At 37.3% G+C, this 27,654-nt stretch overlaps 1 protein-coding gene and 2 pseudogenes across 4 annotated transcripts in view; 1 reads left to right on the forward strand and 2 right to left on the reverse strand.

Moving 5' to 3' along the window:
• The window catches only part of LOC111512674 (guanylate cyclase 32E), a 292,318-nt gene that overhangs the window by 141,665 nt on the left and 122,999 nt on the right, over positions 1–27,654 (forward strand). For 3 of the 4 annotated variants that reach the window (XM_074180299.1, XM_074180298.1, XM_074180297.1), the window contains one exon: positions 16,770–17,038. In XM_074180299.1, the coding sequence (XP_074036400.1) occupies positions 16,770–17,038 (269 nt within the window). The remainder of the gene's footprint in view (positions 1–16,769; positions 17,039–27,654) is intronic. The other variant, XM_074180300.1, reaches the window with a different exon arrangement.
• On the reverse strand, positions 10,311–10,865 carry LOC111514988 (peptidyl-prolyl cis-trans isomerase-like; annotated as a pseudogene).
• On the reverse strand, positions 10,953–11,965 carry LOC111514989 (peptidyl-prolyl cis-trans isomerase-like; annotated as a pseudogene).

Below are 27,654 nucleotides of genomic sequence, written 5' to 3' on the forward strand. Positions count from 1 at the left end.
CCTGAGTTGCTGGTTTCTCCTCGCTCTGTGTGTTTCTTGTGCTCGAAAATGGCCTCTTAGTTTCACAGGTGTATGATTCCCCGCACTCGTAGGGTATCCGGTAAATGCAATTCTTGGAATAGCAGTCCACGTTTGATGGCCTGGTTTTCGTGAGGCTGCTACGGATAGTGTTCTCAGATCTGATGTTATACTTGGACCGAATTCTTCTTATCCTTTCCGGTAACCCTCTGATGTACGTAAGTACAAGTACTGGTTGTGGCAGCTTCTCTTCCTTGTTGAGCTCTTGATGTTTTCTAGCTAAAGCCTGTTCCACTATCACTTTGGAGTAACCATTTGGTTGAAGGTCATTTTTCATGATGCCTAATTCCTTCTCGAGACCTTTCTTTGTATTACAGAGCCCGAAAGCACGGTCTAGTAGAGTCTTGATGATTACTCTCTCAGTCGATTGATGGTGGTTGGATTCCTGGTTCAGATACTGTCCTGTGTGAGTGGGTTTTCAATATACAGATGTTTTCCAAAAAGTGTCGGTTCTCTTCACACATACATCTAAGAATGGCAATTCGTTGTGGACTTCTTTCTCCATTGTGAAATTGATAGTACTTACGTTGTTGATGTGCTTCAGGAAAGTGTTTAGTTCTGCATTCCCATGGTTACAACTAATGAAATGCATCTTTTCAGCTTATGACTATGTGATTTCATGAAGTGATTTTTGGACAATTTTTCTCTACAAATCCAAATTGTACCAAAGCGCTGCTGGAACAGTTCAAAAAATTAACCAGGCATTTGGAAATAACAACGTTAATGAACGCACTGTTTGACGTTGGTTTGCGTAACCAGAAAAATAGTGATACTCAAATGGTGTTCAATCATTTTTTAATTGTTGTGGAATCAGAAAACAGCAGATTGGCTCATAATTACTCAGCACATTTTTTTGTTAGATTCAGTAAATTTTTTAGAATGACCTCTGATTTTTTCAGAATGTGGAAGATACTTTAATAAAAAGAAATGTTTCAAAAATATCCACTGATTTGATACTTATAACTCACTAACTATTATAACGTCAAATTGAAAAATGTACCAATTTATTTCTACAGAACGTTCGACATTCTGAGAGATCGATACAATATCATATTCTTCGCTCCTTCGTTCGCATATGTGGTGTTACATAAAGTAATATCATAAGAAAAGGTCTTTTGTCCGGTATTTTACGGGCAGAACATCATGTTTCTAATGGGATATCTTCTTTCAAAATTTTGTATCCAGCTGCTTGTGCTGCCTTTCTGGACACAATGGCCTAATAGATTTATATCACGCGTGCAGTATCACGTTGTCTTATTCTCGCGATCTCTACGACGAGATATCGCTCTCTGATATAGGAAAGGCAAGTATGATAATAGAGTTTTGATATAGCCAGTCCAGAAATGAAAGAAACCACAGCATATATATATATATATATATATATATATATATATATATATATATATATATATATATATATATATATATATATATATATTCTGTCTAGCAGACAGAATATGAAAGTAATTATTTCTTATCTACATTTATAAAAAACATAGTCGTCTAGTTTTTTGTGAAATATCATTATTTGTTTAGTAATTTATTGATGTTCAGTGACAGTTTAGTACTACAATATTTTTGGTATTCGTGAATATTCGAATGATTGCTTAGATTTAATTGGAAGTAGAAATGGAGTTAAGTGTAAAACAAAGAATTTAAATACTTATGATGATTGGATATGGAGACAGATCGCGAACTCAGATGGAAGTGTGCAATTTGTTTAATGATAAATATCCAGAAAGACCTATAACGCGTTCAACAGTCAGTAAGCTGGAAACGAAATTTTGAGAAACTGGTACGGTTGCAAATGTACGCAAATCAGGTCGTCCCCCTGCAAATGCTGATACAGCATTAGATGTTTTACTGAGTTTTGAAGAAGATGCGCACACTTCTGTTCGTAAAGTTAGTCGCGAAATCGGTGTTGGCAAAACAACGGTACACAGACTATTGAAGATTGAAAAATGGCATCCTTATAAAATCAAACTTGTGCAAGAATTAAACGAAGATGATCCCGATAGACGACTCCAACTTTGCGAAGAAATGATGGATAAATGTCACCGAGACCCTCTCTTGATACAAAACATTATTTTTTCTGATGAGTCCACTTTCACGTCAGATGGTGAGGTTAACCGTCAGAATTGTAGATACTGTGCAAAAGAAAACCCCCACTGGATGCGTGAGCATCATACACAATACCTTCAAAAGGTAAATGTTTGGGCTGGAATTGTACGAAATCGAATCATTGGCCCCTACTTTATCGAAGGTAATTTAAACGGGGCAAAGTACCTTGAGTTTTTAAGGGGGTATCTCGTACATACTTTACGTAATTTATTTCCCAGCAGACGTAATCCTGGAGGTTTTGATGAAAGTTTATGGTTTCAACAGGATGGTGCACCTCCACATTATGCTGTAGATGTTAGAAGGTACGTAGATGAAATTTTTCCGAACAGGTGGATTGGTAGACGTGGACCCACTGAATGGCATGTATTCCAGCATATTATGTCCGCTAGACAATAAGTATTTTTGATAATATTGTTAATTTACCTAATAAAGAATGTTATGCGTTACTTCATTAGCACACACACAACTACTGTATTTTTGTCCACCCTGTACCAATTGGAATCAACATGTGATACATTTTTGGAATCAGCTCAGCTAGAGTAATCCGAAAATTGAGACAAAATAGGGGTGTTCCATTAAAAAAAATGACGGTGACGTCATTACTCGAACGTAATTCACCCTGTATATTAGATTATTATTTTAAAATAGGGTAAATTATTATAAAAAATCGACGTGTTTCAGGATTATTTCTTAAAATGACCTGTTTAACTAAAAATGAATTTGTTCCATACTTTACGGACACATTGTATATATACAGTGTATTCCATTTAAAACGAGCCATCCTGAATAACTTTTGCCATAGTCGAAGTAACTGATATAGTAATCTTAATGGTGTCGGCGAAGTCAAAGGACAAAAAAACCAATACAAACGAATTATACCGCAACAAATTAGTCCACGTGGACTGAAGAATTGGCGGTTCGTATTGGACAATTTTTACTAACCGAGTTTTATGATTGGCTGAAGAGTCATAAAATTAAATTTGAATTCATGTTACGGTGACGAATCGAATGCTAGCCGTCGTGTTGTCAATGTTTACTTCAGGAAGTGATCGCGATTTGAGTGTTGAAATTCGATATTGGTGCAGAAATGATCAATTTTTGTTATTATTAATTTTTGTTATCTATATAAAATGTGGCGTTCTTGAACAAGTACTAATAGTAATGAAGAGTGTGATAACAATGCAGACTTTCTCCTGTGTAGTGATTCCAATAATAAGTATTGCTCAGAAGTCTCAGTATGGACACACCATACTGAAACTTCCTCCCTATTTTTGTGTTTTCAATCCCATCGAGTTGATTTGGGGGAAATTGAAACAAAGCATCAGGCGTAAAAATAATTTAACAAAATTTTATAAGAAGGTAATAGAGCTAGTTGAAGAAGTATCTGAAATTACCGAAGAAGACTGATATAAAAGGATTCAAAAACTTATTTTAGTTGAAAAAGAGTATATGGAGATTGTACACTTCCATTTTGATGGTGGAAATGTATTCATTATTGATTTAAATGACGACAGTGATAGTGAAACAGAGAATATGGAGGAGGAATCATCAGAAGCTTTCGACGAAAGGAAGTGAAGTGGTATATATATATATATATATATATATATATATATATGATGAGCTGTTTTCTCGGGTTTCCTCCGTGTTCTGTGTATTTTCTCCCCATGAGGATTATTTTCACAACGTTTCGGCAAAGTCTCATTTGCCATCTTCTGGTGTTTTTGATGCAATGTTCCGCCAAGGTGATGATATGCTCTTCCGGTTCGTATTTCTTTTTGATTATTTCTAGTGCCTCTCCGGTGGGTACCTGGGTAAATAACGAGGTTACGGACTAACGGTTTGTGTGGACGATATCCTTGTCAGCTTTGATGTAACCTCGTTATTTACCCAGGTACCCACCGGAGAGGCACTAGAAATAATCAAAAAGAAATACAAACCGGAAGAGCATATCATCACCTTGGCGGAACATTGCATCAAAAACACTTACTTCATCTATAACGACCAACGATACAGACAAATTGAAGGGGCACCAATGGGCTCGCCACTATCACCCGTTGTTGCCAATCTCTTTATGGAAGAAATCGAAACCGAATCAATAGCAACGTCACACTTGAAACCTAAACTCTGGCTGAGGTATGTCGATGACATCTTCGTGATTTGGTCTCATGTTTGGAGTGCACGTACCACCTGAATGTGGTTGGCCAAAGTGATATACACTGTCCGCCACTCGCGATGGAACACCCCATTTTTACGGTAAAACATATTAGGGGGCAGAATAGGCTCAAAATTCCTTCACATTCGTGATCAGGACTAGCAATCTACTACGAATACGCTTTTTTCCTGAAAAAATTTCAGTCCTGAAAAATCCAAATTTGTCTCACTTCATATGGAAACGCCCCCGTATCTTCCGTTATATTCGAGGTGGAACGATGAAACTCTCAGAACTGATGGAAATGCTCAAAATGGACCTACCGTCTGAATGGGGTTGGCCAAAGTGATATACACTGTCCGCCACTCGCGATGGAACACCCCATTTTTAGGTAAAACATATTACGGCGCAAAATAGTTCACTTCCAATACATGAACCCCTTCATTCTATCTGGAGAGTACTCACAGGTATGAAAGATACAGATGCTGTGAGATGTTATCATCCATTTTGAGCCTCTCTGAGGAAAATGTCACAGCACCACATTCTCAGGTTATCGAGAAAGTGTAAAGCAGTGTATGAAAAATTATCGATAGCGGCATCTATTATAACTGAAGAAGATTATTCGTAAAATTAATTCTGGTTGCTGAACATCCAAATTCTATCCCAACCAGAAGTGAGAGCACTCGATTGATGAGCAAAAACTGCAAAAAATGGAAAAAATCTATATTCAAAGGTTCACATCTCGAAAACTGTACAATTCTGAGCTTTGGCTGTGGACACTTTCAATCAGCACATCAAGAATTACAACAAATCAAAATTTCGACAAAATTCAAGTCAAGCTATTTCTCATAAGAAATGTGCGCGTTCCTTTATCAAAATATTGAGGAAACATTCTACCATTCGAAACAAAATTCATCTTCATACTCATTGCAACACCGAATCGAAAAAATCGCACTCGGTGAACAGGTAGAATTGAGATTATTTTACCCACTTGCTGAATTGCTGTCTGAAATCATTTGAAGGGATTGAATTACATCAGTTTCATTGAATCATGCGGTGCCCTGAAATCACCATGGAAAACAGTTGGTCATTGATATTTACTGTCAACCTGACAATATTGTTGAAAGATCTTGTTGTATTAACCCCCAGACCAGTTTTCATTGCATTTGTTGTTTCTAGTATTATTGTTCTTTGAATCACCGTTGTTCCTGGTGTTTCTGCCGTGTTTTTATTCCCATTATGTTTATTGTTCCTGTATTTGTGTTGGATATTGTTCCTGTGTTCCAGTTGTTTTCTGTTCGTGAGTTCCTGTTCATATTTTAATATTCCTGAAATTCCCATTTTAACAGCTCAGCTCATTTTGATTGACAAAGTTCAATATGGCACGTCTGTCACTTCAAGCAAAAATTGAAATTGTTTTAATTTTTGGTGAAGGAGTAAGGTCTTATCGTGGAGCGGCCGCTGAATTTAATAGAAGACCCCCGCTATATTATAAAGGGAAACTGTTGAAAGGTAGGTTTACTATAACGTTTACTTGAACTATACAATGATTTGCAGGAAAAATAAAAACAATAGTATACAGGGGACACATTTTCACATATTCACATTTGATCTAACTTTCCCTATCGCACCTCAGAGCATGTCACCATTTTTTTAAATTGATCAATTGTTTTGCATGATGAGATGTTCCATGATGAACAGATTTCATCAAAGTAAAATACATTATGATCTGAAGCTCATAGTTTGTAAGCTGAAAATTATTTGAGTTGAAAACGAGCCACCCCAAATTAACTTCTGTAAAATCTGTAACCTAGGTTTCATGGGTGTTTTTGTGAAGTATACTTCAAACAAGTCTTAGGAATCACACGTTAAAAGGTAAGAACTCGTTAGTCGTTAGCTCGCACAAGTTTCTCAACTTCTGAGAGTTGTCGTTCGTATGGGGGCGCCAGCTGATTGATGCTGGAGCTGCTGCCCATATGTTCAATGATAATCATCCAGGAAGAAACGTACGACACAAATACGTTTCGGAATTATTGAAGAAATTCATGGAAACTGGGTCTGTTAACAATAAAAAGCATAACCTTTCAGGAGTTGTCAACGATGTAGTTATTTGTACTGCAGTTTTAGGGCACGTTGGACTAATGGAAAATTTGCAATCTATTACTAAACTATCTCGAGAATCAGGAATCAGTCGTAAAAATGTTTTCAGGGTCCTTCATAAGTACAAATTTCATCCATATGAGATTAGACTAGTTCATGAATTGAACGAAGATGATTTCGATAGACGTATCGAGTTTTGTGAAAGTCTCACTGAACGGATCAACAGAATTTCTTGTATAAAATTTGGTTTTCGGATGAGTGTACTTCAGTTTGAATGGAGAGGTGAATTGGCAAAACTGTCAATATTGAAGTGATACAAATCCTCATGTATACCGTCAAGTTCATACCCAACGACCTCAAAGACTGAATGTTTGTTCAAGAGTTTAAGATGACCACATCATAGGACCTGTTTTATCGATGATAATTCGACTAGTGATAAATATTTGGATATGTTGGAGAATCGACTAGTACCGTGCCTCAATAGGGCAATTGAGGAGGATATAAATTCATTCGAAAACGAAATAGTTTTTCAGCAGGATCGTGCAGCTCCTCATTATGCAGCTTCAGTGCGACAATTTTTGGATGATCATTTTCCTGGTCGCTGGATTGGCAGAAAAGGTCCTACAGAATGTCCAGCAACTATTGTTGACGTGTTTCTGTATTTTTCCTGAGAATCATTGTACCAAAAAATATCCAGGGTGGCTCGTTTTTAATGAAATGCATTGTATATTAGTGCCATAGGCGTACTGCATTCAAATCTTTCAATCTCAACGAATTGAATAAATGAATATACAAAACTTATTCATGGAAAATCTCATTCATAACAAACAAAATAACAACGGCAGTAGTAATCAAGACATATTCCAACAAATAAGTATTCCGTTGAAGAGTATTGAAAAAACATTGTTTTTTTAAAGGCAGTATGAAAAGATATTCCTTTGAATTGTACCCTCAACAGATACACTGCACCCATCAATAGGACCTACTTGGCTTTTTCCATAGGAAGAAAATATTATATTATTTTCTGTTGGGAGTTTGGAAGCCATGGTAAAGGGATTAGTCCTAATCTCAGTCTCAGTCTGAGTCATATTAATTAGTTTACTTCGAGAGCGCGTTACTAGAGCGCGAAACTAGTTTTTCGGGATTCGTGAAGCGTCCGAAACTGTCAGAATTGAATATAAATGAAAAAACAATTGTTATGAATGTTTATAATTCCTCAAGAATACAAATATCCGTCGAAATAAAAAGTAAGGAGGAAGTAGCCAAAATGCGCGAGTATGACCGGTGCCAATAGATCGATAATTTTTAGAATTCTTAACGAATTCAGGGAAAACAACAGCTTTTTGGAGCTCAAAGTATCCACTGGCTTGACGAAGAAGTCAAGAATTCTATTGGAAGAACAGTACACTCTTTTTATATAAAGGCGAAATACCTAAATTGAATGAAGTTTTTTGTCATTTATTCATGAAGACAGTTTTTTTTCCTGACATATGAAGAACTAAATTATGGAAGATATACAAGAGTTGAACTTCACTTTCGGAAAACAAGATAGAAAGAGCATGTTAATAGAAAAATCAGAAATTGTAGAATGGAGAAGAAACTATTTTAGAGAAATTGAGAAAGCCAGAATACTGGGTAAATCTATTTTTTATTTGGATGAAACATGTGTCAATGAGGATCACACCGTCTCGAAGGTTTGGCAAGAACAGAACATCAAAACCCTGCAGTGTGTCTCTCAGAACAGATACATTTTTTTATTTCTTGAGAATGGCGTCAAAGTCGAAACCGAAACGTCGAACAATGCACGGTTCAACCCGAAATTTAAATATTCGAATTTCTAACTGTGGAAACCTTTTCTATTTGTATACTTATCTGGTGACGTTTCCAAGACTCTATTCAAACCTACGATCAATTTTATGTTTTCAGTGTCAATAATAATAATTGTATCAGATTAATTTACATAATAAGATGAATTATAACTACGAATCATTATGTTTTGATTTAAATAGGTCAGATAAAGGAAATAGATTGTCATTAAAACGTCACCGGATGATACATATTTATTTTTATATGCAAAATTTAAGTTGTAGTGTTTGGCGTTCTCAAGGGCCCATCGGGAAGCAATAACTCAGTGACTTTGTGGATCCAGTGCCAATTGCTTGAGACGACAAGGTTGCTTTCTTTGATCTCAGACAGTACTGAACGTACTTTAGGAATATCATGATGTCTGTTTCAAAAGAATACTTCACAATGTTGAGAGAAATGGAGTTTCCAGTTTTCTCTTCTTCTGAGTCTAGTGGTTTAGTTTTTTCGGTAGTTCGGTATTCGTATTCTTTCGAACCTGATTTCTGAATTAGGTTTGGAAACAACATTTTTCAATAAATAACGAAAAAACTTTTTTGAATGATGTATCACGAGCTCCTGATGAATTAATTTCATTTGTGCCCTTTGAATTCATTCGACTCATATTTATTATTCTTTGCAATTTCTGTGAGGTTGGTTCTGAAGTTTTGTCCGATTCTATTAGTCTACTCAACAATAATTTATTGAAATCTAAAGCAAATGAACTTCAAAACGTTCAAGCCAGTCTCTATATACCTACACAGTAGGTTTAATTGACTGACGCCTATCAAAAAACAACTACTTACCTGGCTATTACCACTAATGGCGTTGGATTATATCCGACAGGCATCAGTGCAGGAATCTTCACAGAAAATTTCCTTCATATTCAATTGGCAATACAACTGAAAGAGTCGATCTTCAATTATGGAAGAGGCACACTTGCAGACCGGTTTCGGGCTTGTTAGCCACTCATCAGTGCAAGATAGTGACCATCAACGACCTGAAGTCAATGATATTCCACAATTGAAAATCGTCGGATATAATCCAACGCCCTTCGTCGTTTTACCCAGGGAGTAGTTGTTTTTTGATAGGCGTCAGTCCATTAAACCTACTGTGTAGGTATATAGAGACTGGCTTGAACGTTTTGAAGTTCATTTGCTTTTGATTTGTTTATTGCCAGTCTTCAAGCATAGCCCACTGACTAATAAGAAAATAATTTATTGGAAATAAACATTTCAATCAATGCACTTTTGCCAACGTAACAGAAGACGATTAACTCCGTTAGCATAGAAATTGCGTCCTCTTGATTCGATGAAGTCGACGAAGGCTGTTATTTCCTGGTCCTGATTTGCGAAGGTTCTACCGGTGGGATAGTTATCTAAGTGCTTGAAAAAATGGTAGTCGGTTGACAAAAGGTTTGGGGAGTATAATGGGTAAGGCTGATCTTCGTTTAATTTTCGAACGGTGATTTGTGAAACGGGCGGACGGGCGTTGTCGTGGAGCAAGATCTCTTCTATCACAGTTATCTAAAATTCCTGGTAAAAAAATTCAGACATATTTAAACGAATTGTAATATCAGCCTAAAGATGAAATAGAAACGTTTAAATGTGAAGTTGATCACTAATCCAAACTTTCGACTATTTGAAACATATCACAACTCCTACCAGGATAATTTCACTGATAGACCGACACCTAAAGTTTTACATTACGGAATTCAGCAAATTCAATAATATTTTATATGGAAAACAGCGTTAGGAAGGTGTATCGATTTCAATTTGAAGTAAACATCTCTCAAATCACTTTACAATTGCCTGCAATCGGCGACGACGATTTTCTTTGAAGTCTTCTCGGACTGGGATCCCAGAGCCTCAATTTTCCTGACTATGTCCATGCCCTCTACGACGGCACCAAAGACAATGTGTTTGTTGTCCAACCAAGAGGTTTTGATGATGGTGATGAAGAAATGATTGAGATCCATTGGTGTCAGACATTGCGCATGGACATGACTCCGGGTCCGGTGTGTTTCGGGGTAGAGTTTTCGTCCGCGTATTTATTGTCATGGATGGACTTTTCTCCGGTACCATGGTGGTTGATGAAGTTGAGGATGACTTGGTGGAAGATGGATCCCTTGTGTCCAATTCAATTCAATAATATTTTATATGGAAAACAGCCTCAGAAGGGTGTATCGATTCAAACTTGAAGTAAACATATCTTAAATTACTTTACAATTGCCCGCAATCGGCGACGACGATTTTCTTTGAAGTCTTCCCGGACTGGGATCCCAGAGCCTCAATTTTCCTGACTATGTCCATGCCCTCTACGACGGCACCAAAGAAAATGTTTTTGTTGTCCAACCAAGAGGTTTTGACGGTGATGATGAAGAATTGATTGAGATCCGTTGTTTTCAGACATTGCGCATGGACATGACTCCGGGTCCGGTGTGTTTCGGGGTAGAGTTTTCGTCCTCGTATTTATTGTCATGGATGGACTTTCCTCCGATACCTTGGTGGTTGATGAAGTCACCGCCTTGGCACATGAAGTTGGGGATGACTAGGTGGAAGGTGGATCCCTTGTGTCCAAATCAATTCAATAATATTTTATATGGAAAACAGCTTCAGAAGGGTGTATCGATTGATTTGAACTTGGAGTGAACACCTCTCAAATTACTTTACAATTGCCCGCAATCGGCGAAGACGATTTTCTTTGAAGTCTTCTTGGACCTCATTCCTGAGCCTCAATATTCCATGCCCTCTACGACGGCACTAAAGACAATGTGCTTGTTGTCCAACTAAGAGGTTTTGACGGTGGTGTTGAAGAATTGAGATCCGTTGGTGTCAGACATTGGCCATGGACATGACTCCGGGTCCGGTTTGTTTCTGGGTAAAATTTTAGTCCGCGTATTTATTGTCATGGATGGACTTTCCTCCGGTACCTTTGTGGTTGATGAAGTCACCGCCTTGGCACTATAATTTGGGGATAAGTTGGTGGAAGGTGGATCCCTTGTGTCCAAATCCGTTCTCGCCTGTGCATAGTGCACGAAAGTTGTCAGCCGTTTTTGGTACAACATCGTTCAGGAGTTCTATAATAATCCTTCCGATGGGCTGATTATCCGCAGTCATATCAAAAAACACCCTTGGCAAAATAATTTCGTCTCAGAAATTTCTGACGAATGAGGTAATATTACTGATCTTGGCGAGCTGCGAGCCTGGAGTTCCACTGGCGAATGCGCTTTGAGAACCAGCTTCACAGGAAAGGACAAAGAACGACATTTCTGTTGACCAATGCCTGCTGCTGCTGCTGACGCAATTCAGGACTCTGCTGTGATTTGGCTCGGTTGCAGAAAGTAATAGTGAATCACAACAGACGCTGACCCGCATAGCAGTATTCATGGTTTTTTTTGTGATTTTATGCTTTTGGGAAGTGCCTGGGTAGTTCATCGGTGTCCAACCACTGTCCTGCACGTCTACTGTTGTCGTAAAGGCTCTACGTGACGATCCAATATAAGTAAAGATCGTTTTGGCTCCTCAAAGGCAAAGATGAACAATCTTAGAAACGTGGCAATATCTATCGATGGTTCGAATCGTGGGGCACCCACTTTTGGAGCTTGTTGACCTTTCCAATAAGTTTTAAACTACCAAAAACCGTATGGGAGGTGAGGCCCAGTTCTTCCGCCATCCCACGTACCATTTGTGATGGGTCAGTCTTTAACAGGGTTCTGAAATCCTCGCCCTGGATTACTGTAGGTCAACTACTTCGGGGCTCATCTTCGAGGCTAAAATCACCGGAACGAAGTTTCGCAAACCAACATCGAACAATGCGATCATAAACATTATTGTTAACAAATGCCTGGTTAATTTTTTGGACTGTTTCATAAGCGCTTTGCTTCAATTTGAATTCGAAGAGAAAAGTTGGTCGAAAATCGCCCAACATCATATAGTAATGAGCTGAAAAGAGTCAAAAAATCAAAATTTGGAAAAAAATTAACTGCATCAATGTATAGAGTACAAAATTCTTCAATTGAGATATGAACTAACAAATACACATAACATCAAATCGAAAGAACCCAATACAATGTTTTTCCAATCGATGCAATTTTTTTTTCTTGACAAATATTCATTCATATTATTATTTGATGTTCCAATTATTTTCATCAACATGTAATCGAACTTGAATACGATTCAACTCTGAAGTCCCAATTCAATAATATTCGGTAATATTGAGTATTATTTGGCTCTATGTTGTCCAGGTGGTAATCATTCAAAGACAGCATGCGTGATATGTGGCACAAACACTGAGATCAGCATGTTTGTGCAATTTTCTAATACAAATCGCGATGTTCATTATCAGCAGCTCCCATAAGGTTTACGTTTACACGAAGTGTGAAGTATTAGACTGATTCTTCAAATTATGTCGAGTTATATCATTATCGTAATATAATTACAACTGAAGATATAATCAGTGCTACATTGGATCCACCTGCCTCTTTGATGAACCAGTCTTTCATACAAGGGTACTTGCCAAAGGAATTTAGGAAGGCGTTGATATATAATGAAAAGAGAGTTGAAGACAATTTGGATATATGGGGAACACCAGCATTGATGGTAAAAGTATTCGAGATATATCCATCAACGGCTACTCGCAGGAAACGTTCTTTCAGGAAGTTGGAGAGCCATACACAAAAATGATTCGACAAGCCATAGCATCGAAGTTTGGCCAGCAAACCCTCATGCCACACACGGTTGAAGGTCTTAGAAATATCAAGCGCAAGCCCTCTTAGCTCTCAATGTTTATCGATTGCGTTATTCCAAATATGGGTGACATACAATAAACGGTCGCCCGGTGATCTTTGTTTCCAAAAGCCATATTGATGATCGCTCAAGATGTTGGAGCCTTCCAAATATTTAAGAAATTACGTTGATTTTGATTTTGAGCTGTTTCAAAATCGCCTGATAATATGGAAGCCCAAGCGGGGATTTCGGGATTTACTAAAGCGCGGCAGATTAATATACAGGGGGATACCTTGTACCCGGTTAAGTACCTCCACCAAATATGAACCCCATATATAAGGCCACCCGTGAAGGATAAAGGATCTGATTAGTAAAAAAAAATGATCACCAGAAATTCTCGAGCGTCAGATTAAGGTATAGGGAGTTAATTACATGCTGAAAAGTGTATATTCCAGTAATCTGACAGTTTGAGAGTTACCTAAAGAAAGGGGAGGGCAGCAAAGTTGTAAGAAAATAATATATCATTTTGACATTCTCGAGCGTAGCTGATTTTTTTTTTATTTTGAAGGAAATAATTCAAGGATAACGAAAAATATATAATCTGACAATTTCCGCAAGCCGAAATAACAGAAATTCATCGATAAAATTTAAAGCGTGCAGCTGTGTGATACCTATATTTTCCTCTCCGAGTATCTATTCCTCTTTCACTTTTTCTCTATCTATTACTCTCTCACTCCGTCCCCACTCTGAATTCTGTTGCCATGACGCCGTCACAGCTGATCACAGAGACTCGTTCATGATGAAGATGAAGATGCTGATTGATCAATCAATTGATTGAAAAAAATCAATTTCACTAGTTTGGACTTCCATTGTCTACTATATAAAATGATTTGAAATCCCTGAAATAACTAAAAAAGATGAATTGAAAATGAGTAGCTGAAAATAACAATTATAATAACCAAAATAAACCTAAGGCAGTCCCTCATCTTGTGGGATCGCCACTTTCACCAGTCATAGCCAACATATATATGGAGTGGTTTGAAACTCTGGCCATTGAAGAAGACCTCGAGTCTGGTTGAGATATGTTGACGACACCTTCATAATATGGAACCATGGGTATACTGAACTAGATGCCTTCCTGAAACACATCAACAGCGTGAGACCTTCCATCAATTTCACAATGGAGAAGGAAATCCACAACGAATTGCCATTCACAGACGTTTTGGTGAAGAGGACCGACACTAAGTGGGAAACATCTGTATACCGAAAACCCACTCATACGGGACAGTATCTGAACTATGAATCCAACCACCATCAATCTATTAGACCGTGCTTTTGGGCTCTGTAATACCGAGGAAGGTCTCGAGAAGGAACTAGACATCATCAAAATTGATCTTCAACGGAATGGCTACTCCAAAGCGATGGTAGAAAAGACTCTGGCTAGAAGACAGCAGGAGCCTCGCAAGGAAGAGAAGCCGTCACAACCAGTGCTTGCACTTCTCTACATCAGAGGATTATCGGAGAGGATAAGAAGAATTGGTTCCAAGTACAACATCAGAACCTGCTTCAGATCCGGTAACACTATCTGTAGCAGCCTCACGAAAACCAGGCCACCAAACGCGCACTGCGATTCCAAGAATTGCATTTACCGGATACCCTGTGAGTGCGGAAAATCCTATATTGGTGAAACTAAGAGGCCATTGAATGTTCGCATTGCCGAGCACAAGAAACATACACAGCGAAGGGAAACCAGCAAATCAGGAATAGCAGACCATGTTTGGACCCATCAACACAACATCGAGTGGTCCCAAGCTGAGATCTTGCACAAAGAGGAACATTGGTTCAGCAGAAAATTCAAGGAAGCCGCATACATGTTGTTCAACAACATATTCAGCCAAGCCAGCGTGGAAATACGCAACATTTGGAAACCCATCATCAAGCGAAAAATGGCCAACTCTCGCCAAATCGGTCATCTCCCACGGATCCAGTGAAGGGAAAATGGAAAGCAGGGATAAGTGAAAGTACTCGAACGACCTATAAATAGTCATCTCTTGGAGGAATCAGTCCAGTCATCACCCGAAGACGATTGTAGATACTAACAATCGAAACGTCGTGAACTAACGTGACTTGGAATTTCTCCACTTTCTATTTTTATTTTCTTTTTTCATTTCTTTATTTTTATTCATTCAATTGTTCTATTTTTACTTGTATTTCATTTCATTTTAGGTTTATTTTGGTTGATATAATTGTTATTTTCAGCTATTCATTTTCAATTCTTCTTTTTTAGTTGTTTCAGGGATTTCAAATAATTTTATATAGTAGACAATGGAAGTCCGAACTAGTAAAATTCATCATGAAACATTGTCAATCACCTTCAAATAAAAAAAAAAAATTTTTTCAGCATTTTTCGAAAATTATTTTCTTATAAATACAAGAATTCTACTTAAAAAACATACACTTATTTATTTGCATGCTATTTTCTGCGCTTTTCAATTAATCAAGTTTAATGATTGAAAAAAATTGAAAAATAATATTTTTCTGTCAGATTAGGCGAATACCTCTAGATAATCGTCAGATTATGAGACAGCACGTCTAGAACATAAAGATGAACGATATATATCTTAATCTTGACGCGCTTGAGTATTTCAAAATGACGAATTTTTTTGCACATTTCAATAAAGGCCGCGAGTTTGCGTCAGATCGAAATCGTCAGATTAGTGAATGAGAATTTTTTTTGTTGCACTTAACACCCCCTTGGAGAATCTGACGCGCTCGATAAAATTTTTTTTCTTTCCATTTTTAACCCTTACATTCAATCACCTGCATCATGCAAACGATCAGATTAACATACGAACATTATTAAAAATACGAAGGAGATGGATACTATCAATATCTGACGCGCTCGAGTATGTCCATGCAACACAATTTTTTCACATATTTGAAAATCTATAGCCGCTTCCCCCACCGATGTAAAGGTATATATTATATAACATTTTTTTCTTCTTATCATCTGAGCTTTGCAACCTAATATGTCTCTATGATGCTCGAGTAAACCCCCATTTCGCATCGTGGGCTCCCCTACTATGACTAGACGTTGTCGAAAAGTAATATGAATAATTTGGTGAGGTTGTGTGCGAGACCTAAATGTGTTTTTGGAAATACGTCAGAACTATTCAGGTAATTGTTATTTATTCCATGAAGAAAAGATTAATAATTGTTGTTGGTACAAAATTCTATCTTATATTGTCCCAATGTTTCTTCAATAATATTATAATTCATAACATTTTGTCATGTAATTAATCAATTCATGTTTTAGCTAGCGATATTTAATTTTTGTTGCAGAGTTTTTTTGGTATAATTTTTTATTCGAACTTTTTCATCTATTTGTTTTCCCCCAATTTCAAAATTATTACACATAGAGTTGAACAAGAAAAATTGAAAAATTTGCAAATCAAGCAACCTGACGATTACTTTGGCCACATTGATTATGTGAATCAATACATTTAATGTAGTTTATGGGTGAAGTAGAATGTGAAAACAATTCTGGTTCGCATCTGACTATAATTTGTAACAACAAGATGTGAAAAATTGATTACAAGAGTTACGTATGCTGAAACTAATCTAAAAAAAATTACTTTCGTATGCATGTTCATAACTGTCCTGCTCATGTATTGCGTTATTAGAATACCATTTGTTTTCGTCTATTATCTTGTTTCGGTTTTACTTCAAGCATTTTTCTTTTTTTTTTTCAGGAGAATACTTTGTAGTCGGAGTCGACATCGAACAATACGACAACAAAAACCCAACGAAGTATCTTCAGGGTCTTTTGAGAGACGATGCAGACCCAATTGCAAAGAAAGCTTATAGAAGTTACCTAGGAGTGGTATCTTCGAGTCCTGTTGGTTTCGAAAACTTCACAAGTCTAGTCAATTTCTACATGGAAAAGGAACCATTCAAGTTTCCCAACCCCCTCACCATTCTAGGTGGTGTAAAACGGGTAAATATAAAGAAAATACTTCAGGTAAGGCATTTGTTACAAATTTTGAAATATTTCTCGTTCTACGATTTCAACTCTTGGAATCTTTGGCTTTTGCTATTTTTTAATATTTTATCAAATTTGCCTTGCCTAACTACCATTTTCATACCCTCTTTAATGATATTTTTTAAATTGTTTCAATCTGATGCAGATGCAATGGAAAGTACTGGAGAAAGAGTTTCTTTCAATGTTTCCAACCATAGATGACAGCTTATCATTTGTTTTTTCGGACCGTATACATACTATTGAATATGAAACTTCTGATCGACCTGGTGACACTACATTTCAAATTGATATAGGGCCTTTCATCAGGTTGTTTAAAAAGTTTTGTCCGTTTTCATGAGTTTACTTCAAACTGTGATATCTCGTTAATTACTTATTCAATTCAATCGAAATTAGCTTCATTTGAATCAGTGCACTTTTGCCAACGTAAAACGATTCGATTGATATCGTCAGAATTGGCGTGAAGTTATCCATGCCGACGTAGAGGAAAATAAAAATCTGTGGTTGGGATACAAAATTATTAGCACCCGTACAAATATCTGTGGCTGGAAATACCTATTCACTATAGGTTGAACGTGAAATTATTAAGACTATTTGGTGTTTAACATTTTTATAGTCTTGAGTAGATTGAGGCGTTGATAATCCTTTTCCCATCAACAATACAGATTTAGGGAAAAATAAAATTGAAAATATTAGACTTACTTTCCAATACCCCATGTAGAAATGATATCCGTCCATCAAAATTACACAACTTCCATAGATTCTTGAGAAGATTAACTTGGTGATAACAGTTTTCTTGTCATCTAAACAGATTTCGAAAAAGAAATTGTTGAAACAATCAGACTCATTTTTTGAGATTCCTTGTATTCATGAAAATCACACAACTCTTATAGAATCTTGAATAGATCAACTCAGTGAAAACCGTTTTCTTGTTACCCATACAGATTTCGAGAATACAATTGTTGAAACGATCAGACTAACTTTCTAAACCCCTTGTAGAATTGAAACCAGATGATGTGCGTGCATAAAAATCGCAGTCTTATGGAATCTTGGGTAGATTGACGTAGTGTCAATTCTACAAGGGTTTTTTGAAAAGTGAGTCTGATTGTTTCAATATTTTTTCCTGGAAATCTGTATGGATGACAAGAAAACGGTTTACACTATATCGATCTACCCAAGATTCTATAAGGGTTGTGTAATTTTCATGAACGCACATCATATGGTTCCAATTCTACAAGGTGCTTTAAAAAGTGAGTCTGATTGTTGCAACAATTTTTTCTCGAAATATGTATGGGTGACAAGAAAACGGTTTACACTATATCGATCTACCCAAGATTCTATAACAGTTATGTAATTTTCATGAACGCACATCTTCTGGTTCCAATTCTACAAGGAATCTCAAAAAATAAGTCAGTTTGTTGCAACAATTTTTTTCTCGAAATCTGTATGGGTGACAAGAAAACAGTTCTCACTATATCGATCTACCCAAGATTCTATAAAAGTTGTGTGATTTTCATGAACGCACATCTTCTATTTCCAATTCTACAAGGTGTTTAAAAAGTGAGTCTGATTGTTTCAATATTTTTTCCTGGAAATCTGTATGGGTGACAGGAAAACGATTTTCATTATATCGATCTACCCAAGATTCTATAACAGTTATGTAATTTTCATGAACGCACATCTTCTGGTTCCAATTCTACAAGGAATCTCAAAAAATGAGTCTGATTGTTTCAACATTTTTGGCTTCGAAATGTGTTCGGGTGACAAGAAAATTGTTATCACTACGTCAATCCACCCAAGATTCCATAAGACTTATGCGATTTTTATGCACGCACATCATCTGGTTTCAATTCTACAAGGGGTTTAGAAAGTTAGTCTGATCGTTTCAACAATTTTATTCTCGAAATCTGTATGGATAACAAGAAAACGGTTTTCACTGAGTTGATCTATTCAAGATTCTATAAGAGTTGTATGATTTTCATGAATACAAGGAATCTCAAAAAATGAGTCTGATTGTTTCAACAATTTCTTTTTCGAAATCTGTTTAGATGACAAGAAAACTGTTATCACCAAGTTAATCTTCTCAAGAAACTATGGAAGTTGTGTAATTTTGATGGACGGATATCATTTCTACATGGGGTATTGGAAAGTAAGTCTAATATTTTCAATTTTATTTTTCCCTAAATCTGTATTGTTGATGAGAAAAGGATTATCAACGCCTCAATCTACTCAAGACTCTATAAAAATGTTAAACACCAAATAGTCTCAATAATTTCACGTTTAACCTATAGTGAATAGGTATTTCCAGCCACAGATATTAGTACGGGTGCTAATTATTTTGTATCCCAACCACAGATTTTTATTTTCCTCTACGTCGGCATGTGTGGCCAGATATCTATGGATAACTTCACGCCAATATCGTCAGAATACAAATTGGGTGCTCAAGATTCGATAAAGTCGACGAAGACGGTTTTTGCTTGGTCCTGATTGACGAAGGTTCTACCGGTGAAAAAGTTATGGGAGTGCTTGAAAAGATAGAACTTCGACGCTCATATCGTTTAATTTTCGGAAGGTGATTTGTGGAACGTGTGGACAGGCGTTGTCGTGGGGCAGGATCATACCTCCTCAATCGACCAGTGCCGGCTACTGAATTTTCGATACATTTCGTTGATTTCCTCACGAAAGGACTCTGATGTGATTGTTTGACCCAGTAGCAGAAAGTTATAGAGAGTCACAGCAACTGTCAAGGGCGTCGCCAACGGGGGGCAAGAGGGAGGCAGTTTCCCCCCTAGAGATCAAATGTAGCTAGCTGCAAAGCGACCAAAGTGCGAGCAATTGACTTCCTTACCGATTAATAAATTCCGCATCGCATGACAAAACGTAAATAAATTCACAAGGTTAAATGTACAGTGTGTCTCACTTCTTATGGAAACACCCTTGTATCTTCCGTAATATTCGAGGTAGAACGATGAAACTCTCAGGACTGATGGAAATGCTCAAAATGCACCTACCACCTGAATGGGGTTGGCCAAAGTGATATTGTGGCAAGATGATGACCTATGGCGATCAAGGACTCTACCCTTAATTTAGCACCAATGCAACGACGCAACATAATGTCACTTTGACCAACACGAGGCGTACGGAGCGAGAGGGGACCGCGGTAGCTGATTCCTCGACTTGATAGTTTTGATGATGTCAACATGTTTTATATTTGATGATGATGTATTATAATAAGACAGTTGTTAGTAAGACCTGATTGGGGAAGGACCCCCTTGTACAACTCCTAGGCAATAAACCTAGTATCAAAATATTCTGATGTTTCCCTCATGGTATTTCCCTCATAAGGCTACCCCTGAGTCACCCCCAAACCGAAGTTGTAACAATATAGACTGTCCGCCAATGGGGTGTTCCATCGCGAGTGGAGAACAGTGTATATCACTTTGGCCAACCCCATTCAGGTAGTAGGTGCATTTTGAGCATTTCCATCAGTCCTGAGGGTTTCACCGTTCCACCTCGGATATTACGGAAGATAGGGGGTTTTTCCATAAGAAGTAAGACAAATTCGGATTTTTCAGGACTGAAATTTTTTCAGGATCACGAATCTGAAAGAATTTTGAGCCTATTTTGCCCCTTAATATGTTTTACCGTAAAAATGGGGTGTTCCATCGCGAGTGGCGGACAGTGTATATCACTTTGGACAACTCCATTCTGATGGTAGGTGTATTTTGAGCATTTCCATCAGTCCTGAGAGTTTCACCGTTCCACCTCGGATATTACGGAAGATAGGGGGTTTTTCCATAAGAAGTAAGACAAATTCGGATTTTTCAGGACTGAAATTTTTTCAGGATCACGAACCTGAAAGAATTTTGAGCCTATTTTGCCCCTTAATATGTTTTACCGTAAAAATGGGGTGTTCCATCGCGAGTGGCGGACAGTGTATATCACTTTGGACAACTCCATTCTGATGGTAGGTGCATTTTGAGCATTTCCATCAGTCCTGAGAGTTTCACCGTTCCACCTCGGATATTACGGAAGATAGGGGGTTTTTCCATAAGAAGTAAGACAAATTCGGATTTTTCAGGACTGAAATTTTTTCAGGATCACGAATCTGAAAGAATTTTGAGCCTATTTTGCCCCTTAATATGTTTTACCGTAAAAATGGGGTGTTCCATCGCGAGTGGCGGACAGTGTATATCACTTTGGACAACTCCATTCTGATGGTAGGTGCATTTTGAGCATTTCCATCAGTCCTGAGAGTTTCACCGTTCCACCTCGGATATTACGGAAGATAGGGGGTTTTTCCATAAGAAGTAAGACAAATTCGGATTTTTTAGGACTGAAATTTTTTCAGGATCACGAATCTGAAAGAATTTTGAGCCTATTTTGCCCCTTAATATGTTTTACCGTAAAAATGGGGTGTTCCATCGCGAGTGGCGGACAGTGTATATCACTTTGGACAACTCCATTCTGATGGTAGGTGCATTTTGAGCATTTCCATCAGTCCTGAGAGTTTCACCGTTCCACCTCGGATATTACGGAAGATAGGGGTTTTTCCATAAGAAGTAAGACAAATTCGGATTTTTCAGGACTGAAATTTTTTCAGGATCACGAATCTGAAAGAATTTTGAGCCTATTTTGCCCCTTAATATGTTTTACCGTAAAAATGGGGTGTTCCATCGCGAGTGGCGGACAGTGTATATCACTTTGGACAACTCCATTCTGATGGTAGGTGCATTTTGAGCATTTCCATCAGTCCTGAGAGTTTCACCGTTCCACCTCGGATATTACGGAAGATAGGGGGTTTTTCCATAAGAAGTAAGACAAATTCGGATTTTTCAGGACTGAAATTTTTTCAGGATCACGAATCTGAAAGAATTTTGAGCCTATTTTGCCCCTTAATATGTTTTACCGTAAAAATGGGGTGTTCCATCGCGAGTGGCGGACAGTGTATATCACTTTGGACAACTCCATTCTGATGGTAGGTGCATTTTGAGCATTTCCATCAGTCCTGGGAGTTTCACCGTTCCACCTCGGATATTACGGAAGATAGGGGGTTTTTCCATAAGAAGTAAGACAAATTCGGATTTTTCAGGACTGAAATTTTTTCAGGATCACGAATCTGAAAGAATTTTGAGCCTATTTTGCCCCTTAATATGTTTTACCGTAAAAATGGGGTGTTCCATCGCGAGTGGCGGACAGTGTATATCACTTTGGACAACTCCATTCTGATGGTAGGTGCATTTTGAGCATTTCCATCAGTCCTGAGAGTTTCACCGTTCCACCTCGGATATTACGGAAGATAGGGGGTTTTTCCATAAGAAGTAAGACAAATTCGGATTTTTCAGGACTGAAATTTTTTCAGGATCACGAATCTGAAAGAATTTTGAGCCTATTTTGCCCCTTAATATGTTTTACCTTAAAAATGGGGTGTTCCATCGCGAGTGGCGGACAGTGTATATCACTTTGGACAACTCCATTCTGATGGTAGGTGCATTTTGAGCATTTCCATCAGTCCTGCGAGTTTCATCGTTCTACCTCGAATATTACGAAAGATACGGGGGTGTTTCCATGAGAAGTGAGACACACTGTATATTTGTTGAAAAAATTTATTTTTCCGTTAATCAGCTGTCGCTCCTCAAATGAACGAGCTAAGGACTAACGAGGTCTTACCTTTTAACGTGTGATTCCTAACACTTCTATTGTAGAAAGTATTGAAATATTCAGAATAACATTAAGATTTTGACATCAGTTATTAAAATCACAGCCATTATCATCACGACTATATCAGATTTGCCATTAAACAGTGTAAAAATATGTAGGTAGGAGGTAGGTATGGTGTGTGTGTGTGATGTGTGCATTGAATTTCTTTCTACGACAACCGTTCACCAGCATTTACGTTAGTTTTGTATAATTTGTATGCGGCATACCTAAACTAGTAGTTGTTCTTACGAACATACAATTTTAATTGGTTTTGTGGACAATGCCATCTGTGGGTGTTCATAAGAAACACCTACAGCTTACAGTTGAATAAATCGACTACAATCCTTGTAAAACACAGGAAGTTCAAGAAATATTTGTCGGATACATTGGGCTAAAAGATTAAGATGCGAAATCGATTGCATCGATTGCATGTATAGATGAGTTTTTGACAAAAGAAGATCTGAATATGAATAAATGATGCGTTGGTTTTGGTTTTGATGTCAACGATGTTCAACGATTTCAGGAAAAGACGGAGGGGTACAAGCGATCTTACCCAACAAGTACACCAAAGCCCTCTACTTTCATTGCTCGTCCCACAAACTCAATCCAGTTATCAATGATCTGAATTCACTTCCTGAAATTAGAAATGCCATGGGAACCACCAAAGATACTATAAACATTTTTCGGGAATCAGTTTTGAGGAGGCAGTTGATACCCTTATATTTCCAGACTTTGCGAGACAAGATGGAGTGAAAAACACAAAACCATCAGAGTTTTTAAAGAAAATCTTCCAATAATCCTGGAAGCCTTACGAACATTATCTCCGGAAGGAAATAGTGCAACTCGGAAAAGTGCCTTCCAACTGCATGCGGCTACTCCCAGAATTTCTTACATTCTCGGTATTATGTTGGTAGCCAAATACTCGGCTTTGATGAAACCCGTTGTCAACGTACTCCAATCTGTAGCTTTGGACGTGGTCAAAGCCACAGAACACGTTAAAAGGATTTTACTTTTAATTAAAAACTACCGTGAAAATCTGGAAAAAGTGACAGACGAAATTATAAAGTAAGCTACTGCTGTTGCGGAGAAAGTCGGACTGGAGGAGGACATTGAATCAATGCCGCTCATTACGAGAAAACAAGGTCATAGAAGCAATCATTCAGCAGAAAGCCCTTCAGAATACTGGAAGAGGTCTTCAGTAATACCATACTTGGATTCAATTATCACCTCCCTTGAAGTACATTTTGCTGAATAAAACACGCCATCATTCGCATTTTCTAAGTCTAAGTTACACCCAGCGCAGATGCAAAAGATGTCAACTGAAAATCTGAAACAAACTTGTGAATCTATTGCCCAGTTTTATGATTCACCGAACATAAAGAATGAAATCGAACTTAATCTAACAAATCTTATAGTTGTTGATGATCTTAAAGAAACAAATTCATTCTTTCCCGAAACGGAAAAAGAATTGAAAATTTTGAACGCTGCACGACCTGTACAGTAGAGCGATCCTTTAGCAGCCTCAGAAGACTGAAAACATGGCTAAGAAGCACCATGGCAGAAGATCGCCTAAATCGTCTGTCCATGATGAGTGTACACAAAGCTATAATACATAAAAACCTAAATAATTCCAATGATAAAGTGGTTGAAAGTTTTGCAAAAAATCCCCGCACGTTATGTTAGAATTAAATATCATTTTTGTTAAAATAAATAATTATTACTGTGTTTTAAACTTTAATTGAGTTATTGTGCTGTCGAGGGCTTTTGAAATTGTATACATTGATATCAGAATCGTTCTTGTTACAATCGTCATCGAGGCAGAGACTTCCAAAATGTAACGCCTCATGCTTTCGACTGTACCAGACGTTCATATTTTTTATCCTCCATAATATTGCCCCATTACCCCCCCCCCCTTTAGTCATAAGCTGGCGACGCCCTTGGCAGCTGCTGACCACCTCACAGTAACCAGGTTTTTTTTGGTGGGTTTTTGCCTTCTAGAAGGGCCTGGGTAGCTCATCGATGTCCAACCACTATCCTGAACGTCTCCTGTTGTAGTAAGGAATCCATTTTTCATCACATGTGACGATCCGAACAAAAACAAGATCAATCTCTGGTAGAAGTCTATTATATCTCAAAGTGGAGTGCAATAGATTTGCCAAGAATAGAAACTCAAAGTCGTCTCCACAATTTAATATCATCATCAGATGTTAGAGCGATAAAACCATCAATCAGTACATGTTTCGAACCTATATAGGTTCATCATCAGCTAATTTTTTTTAATTATGGAGAGGAAAATATTTTGTGGAGAAAAGAAAATTGTCACATGTTAACAATGAAACAAAATGGTCACGATGACATTTCAATAATATTGAAAAAAATATTATGTTATAAATTTCTCCGTTTTACACTGCCTCAAAAAATTGTTTTCCTTTATTATTGAAATGTCATTGTGAACATTTTGTTTCATTGTTAATATGTAACAATTTTCTTTTCTCCATAAAATATTTTCTTCTCCATAATTTTAAATAATTAGCTGATGATGAACCTATATAGCAGTGGTCGCCAACCTGTCGATCGCGAGCTACCGGTAGCTCGCGGAGGCAATTCTGGTAGCTCTCACAACGATTTCAATTCAAAAAATACAAACTGCAAAAATCATAGAAGGTTCCGAAAATTGAATGGGATAAATACGCACGGCGCGGCGACATTGCGCTTAGTTTAAAACTGAACGATTAACCAACGTCCAGCGGTTGGGTTAGTAGAGAACAACAAAAATAATATTATGGCAAGCATTCCCATTCGGAATGGGAAGAACAATACTTTTTTACAGAAGTTAAATATAAAAATGTCTGTTTGTTATGTAATACTTCGGTCTCCGTTGCTAAAAAAGGAAATATTGAGAGACATCATAAAACTGTACATTCTAATTTTGAAAAATCATTCCCACTACATTCTGCCGCCAGAGGGGAGAAACTGAAACTGTTAAAAAAGCAGTTAATTGGACAACAATCAATATTTTTAAGAACAGTCGACAAAAATAACGCTGCAACTGAAGCATCGTACCGTGTGTCCCAGATAATTGCACAAAAAAGAAACCTTATGAAGATGGGGAAATGATAAAACATGCGTTTTCAGAAGCTGCTGATTCGTTATTTGCCAACTTTAGAAATAAAGACGAGATAGTTTCAGCTATAAAATCTATGCAACTTTCTGCTAATACAGTGATGAGACGTGTCTAATGAGCAATGATATTTTTTTACAGTTAAGAACTGACTTAGATAACTGTGTTTATTTTTCATTTCAACTGGATGAATCAACAGATGTCGTTGACACTGCCCAGATGGCCGTGTTCGTCAGGATGGTTTTTAGTGTTTTTACGATTAAAGATCTTTTGAAGTTCATTCCACTGAAAGGACACACTACTGGACATGAGTTGTATTCTCATTTGAAAAATATTATTTCTTCCGAGAAAATTCCAATATCGAAAATGGTAGGCTTGACAACCGATGGCGCTCCAGCTATGGTGGGTTGTGATAAGGGTCTGGTGGCGTTATGTCGTAAAGATGAAACTTTTCCGCAATTTCTCTGTTACCACTGCATTATCCATCAGCAAGCATTATGTGGAAATTTCCTGAAACTAAACAACGTTATGAAACTGGTGGTAAAAATTGTGAACAAGATTAGAGCTCAAGCGTTACAAAGAAGATTATTCGGAACCTTGGCCGATGAAGTTGACTGTCAATACGGGGACCTACTCCTTCACTCTGAAGTCCGATGGTTGAGTAGAGGACGGGTGCTGAAACGTTTTAATGATGTCCTATCTGGCATAGTTCAATTTTTCAAACAACGCGATGAACCAACTTCGGAACTAGAAAATTCAATCTGGCTTAGAGATTTTGGTTTTCTCGTGGACATTACAGAGAAATTAAACGAACTTAATTTGCAGCTTCAAGGGAGAGACAAAGAACTAGCGGAAATGATTTCTGATATGAAAGCATTTATCAAAAAGCTGGAGTTTTGGGAACAAAACCTAATTAACAGCGATGCCAAGCATTTTCCTATTCATTCAGAAAAAATATCTCAAAATCCATTAGAACCCTATGACAACAAATATCATGTAGAAATAATTTTTACCCTGAAGAATAACTTCAAAAATCATTTTAAGGATTTCAATGAAATGGCTTCAGTAGCACCGATTGTTGTTTCACCCTTTATGGAAATTGATATCCAACAGTTTGCAACTTGTGTTATGCATAACTTTGGCGAAGACATCGCTGCAACAGAAATGGAAGTCATTGAGTTTCAAAATGATTTAGCCTTAAAATCGTTAGTCTCAAGTACTGAATGTATCTGGCCTATTGTAAGTAAAGACAAATATTCAGTTCTATGCCGTGTTGCCTTGAAAGTGAAAGCATTATTCAGTTCAACCTATTTGTGTGAATCTTCTTTTTCCAATATGAAGTTTATTAAGAACAAATATCGCAATCGACTTACAGATGAACATTTGGATATTTGTATTCGAATGGCTGCATCAAATTATACTGCAGACATTAAAAAAATTATCGATGAGTGAGTTTCAGCCTTCTCATTGAACGTGCTTTTTTATTTTTCAATGTTTATGTTCATGATAGTGAGTTACTTTTTTGTTGTTATTATTAACTATTTTTAAATCATACGTGACATGCCGTTGTGGCTGGATAAAAGTTTGTGTTTATTTTTCAAACACCTTCGTTTGATGGGTAGGAATGTAGCTATGAACAAGTACGTACTAGTAATATTAGTTATTTTGTTTTTAGTTTATTATTAGTACCTATGTATTATGTGTTACCAGTTAAATAGTAAATAAAATAAATACATATAAATACTACCCGTGTGGGTAGCTCGCTGTTTATTCCAAA

Source organism: Leptinotarsa decemlineata, unplaced genomic scaffold (genome assembly GCF_025532065.1).
Source record: "Leptinotarsa decemlineata unplaced genomic scaffold, Ldec_3_MD MMD2_tig00026294_RagTag_RagTag, whole genome shotgun sequence".
Lineage (NCBI taxonomy): Eukaryota > Metazoa > Arthropoda > Insecta > Coleoptera > Chrysomelidae > Leptinotarsa > Leptinotarsa decemlineata.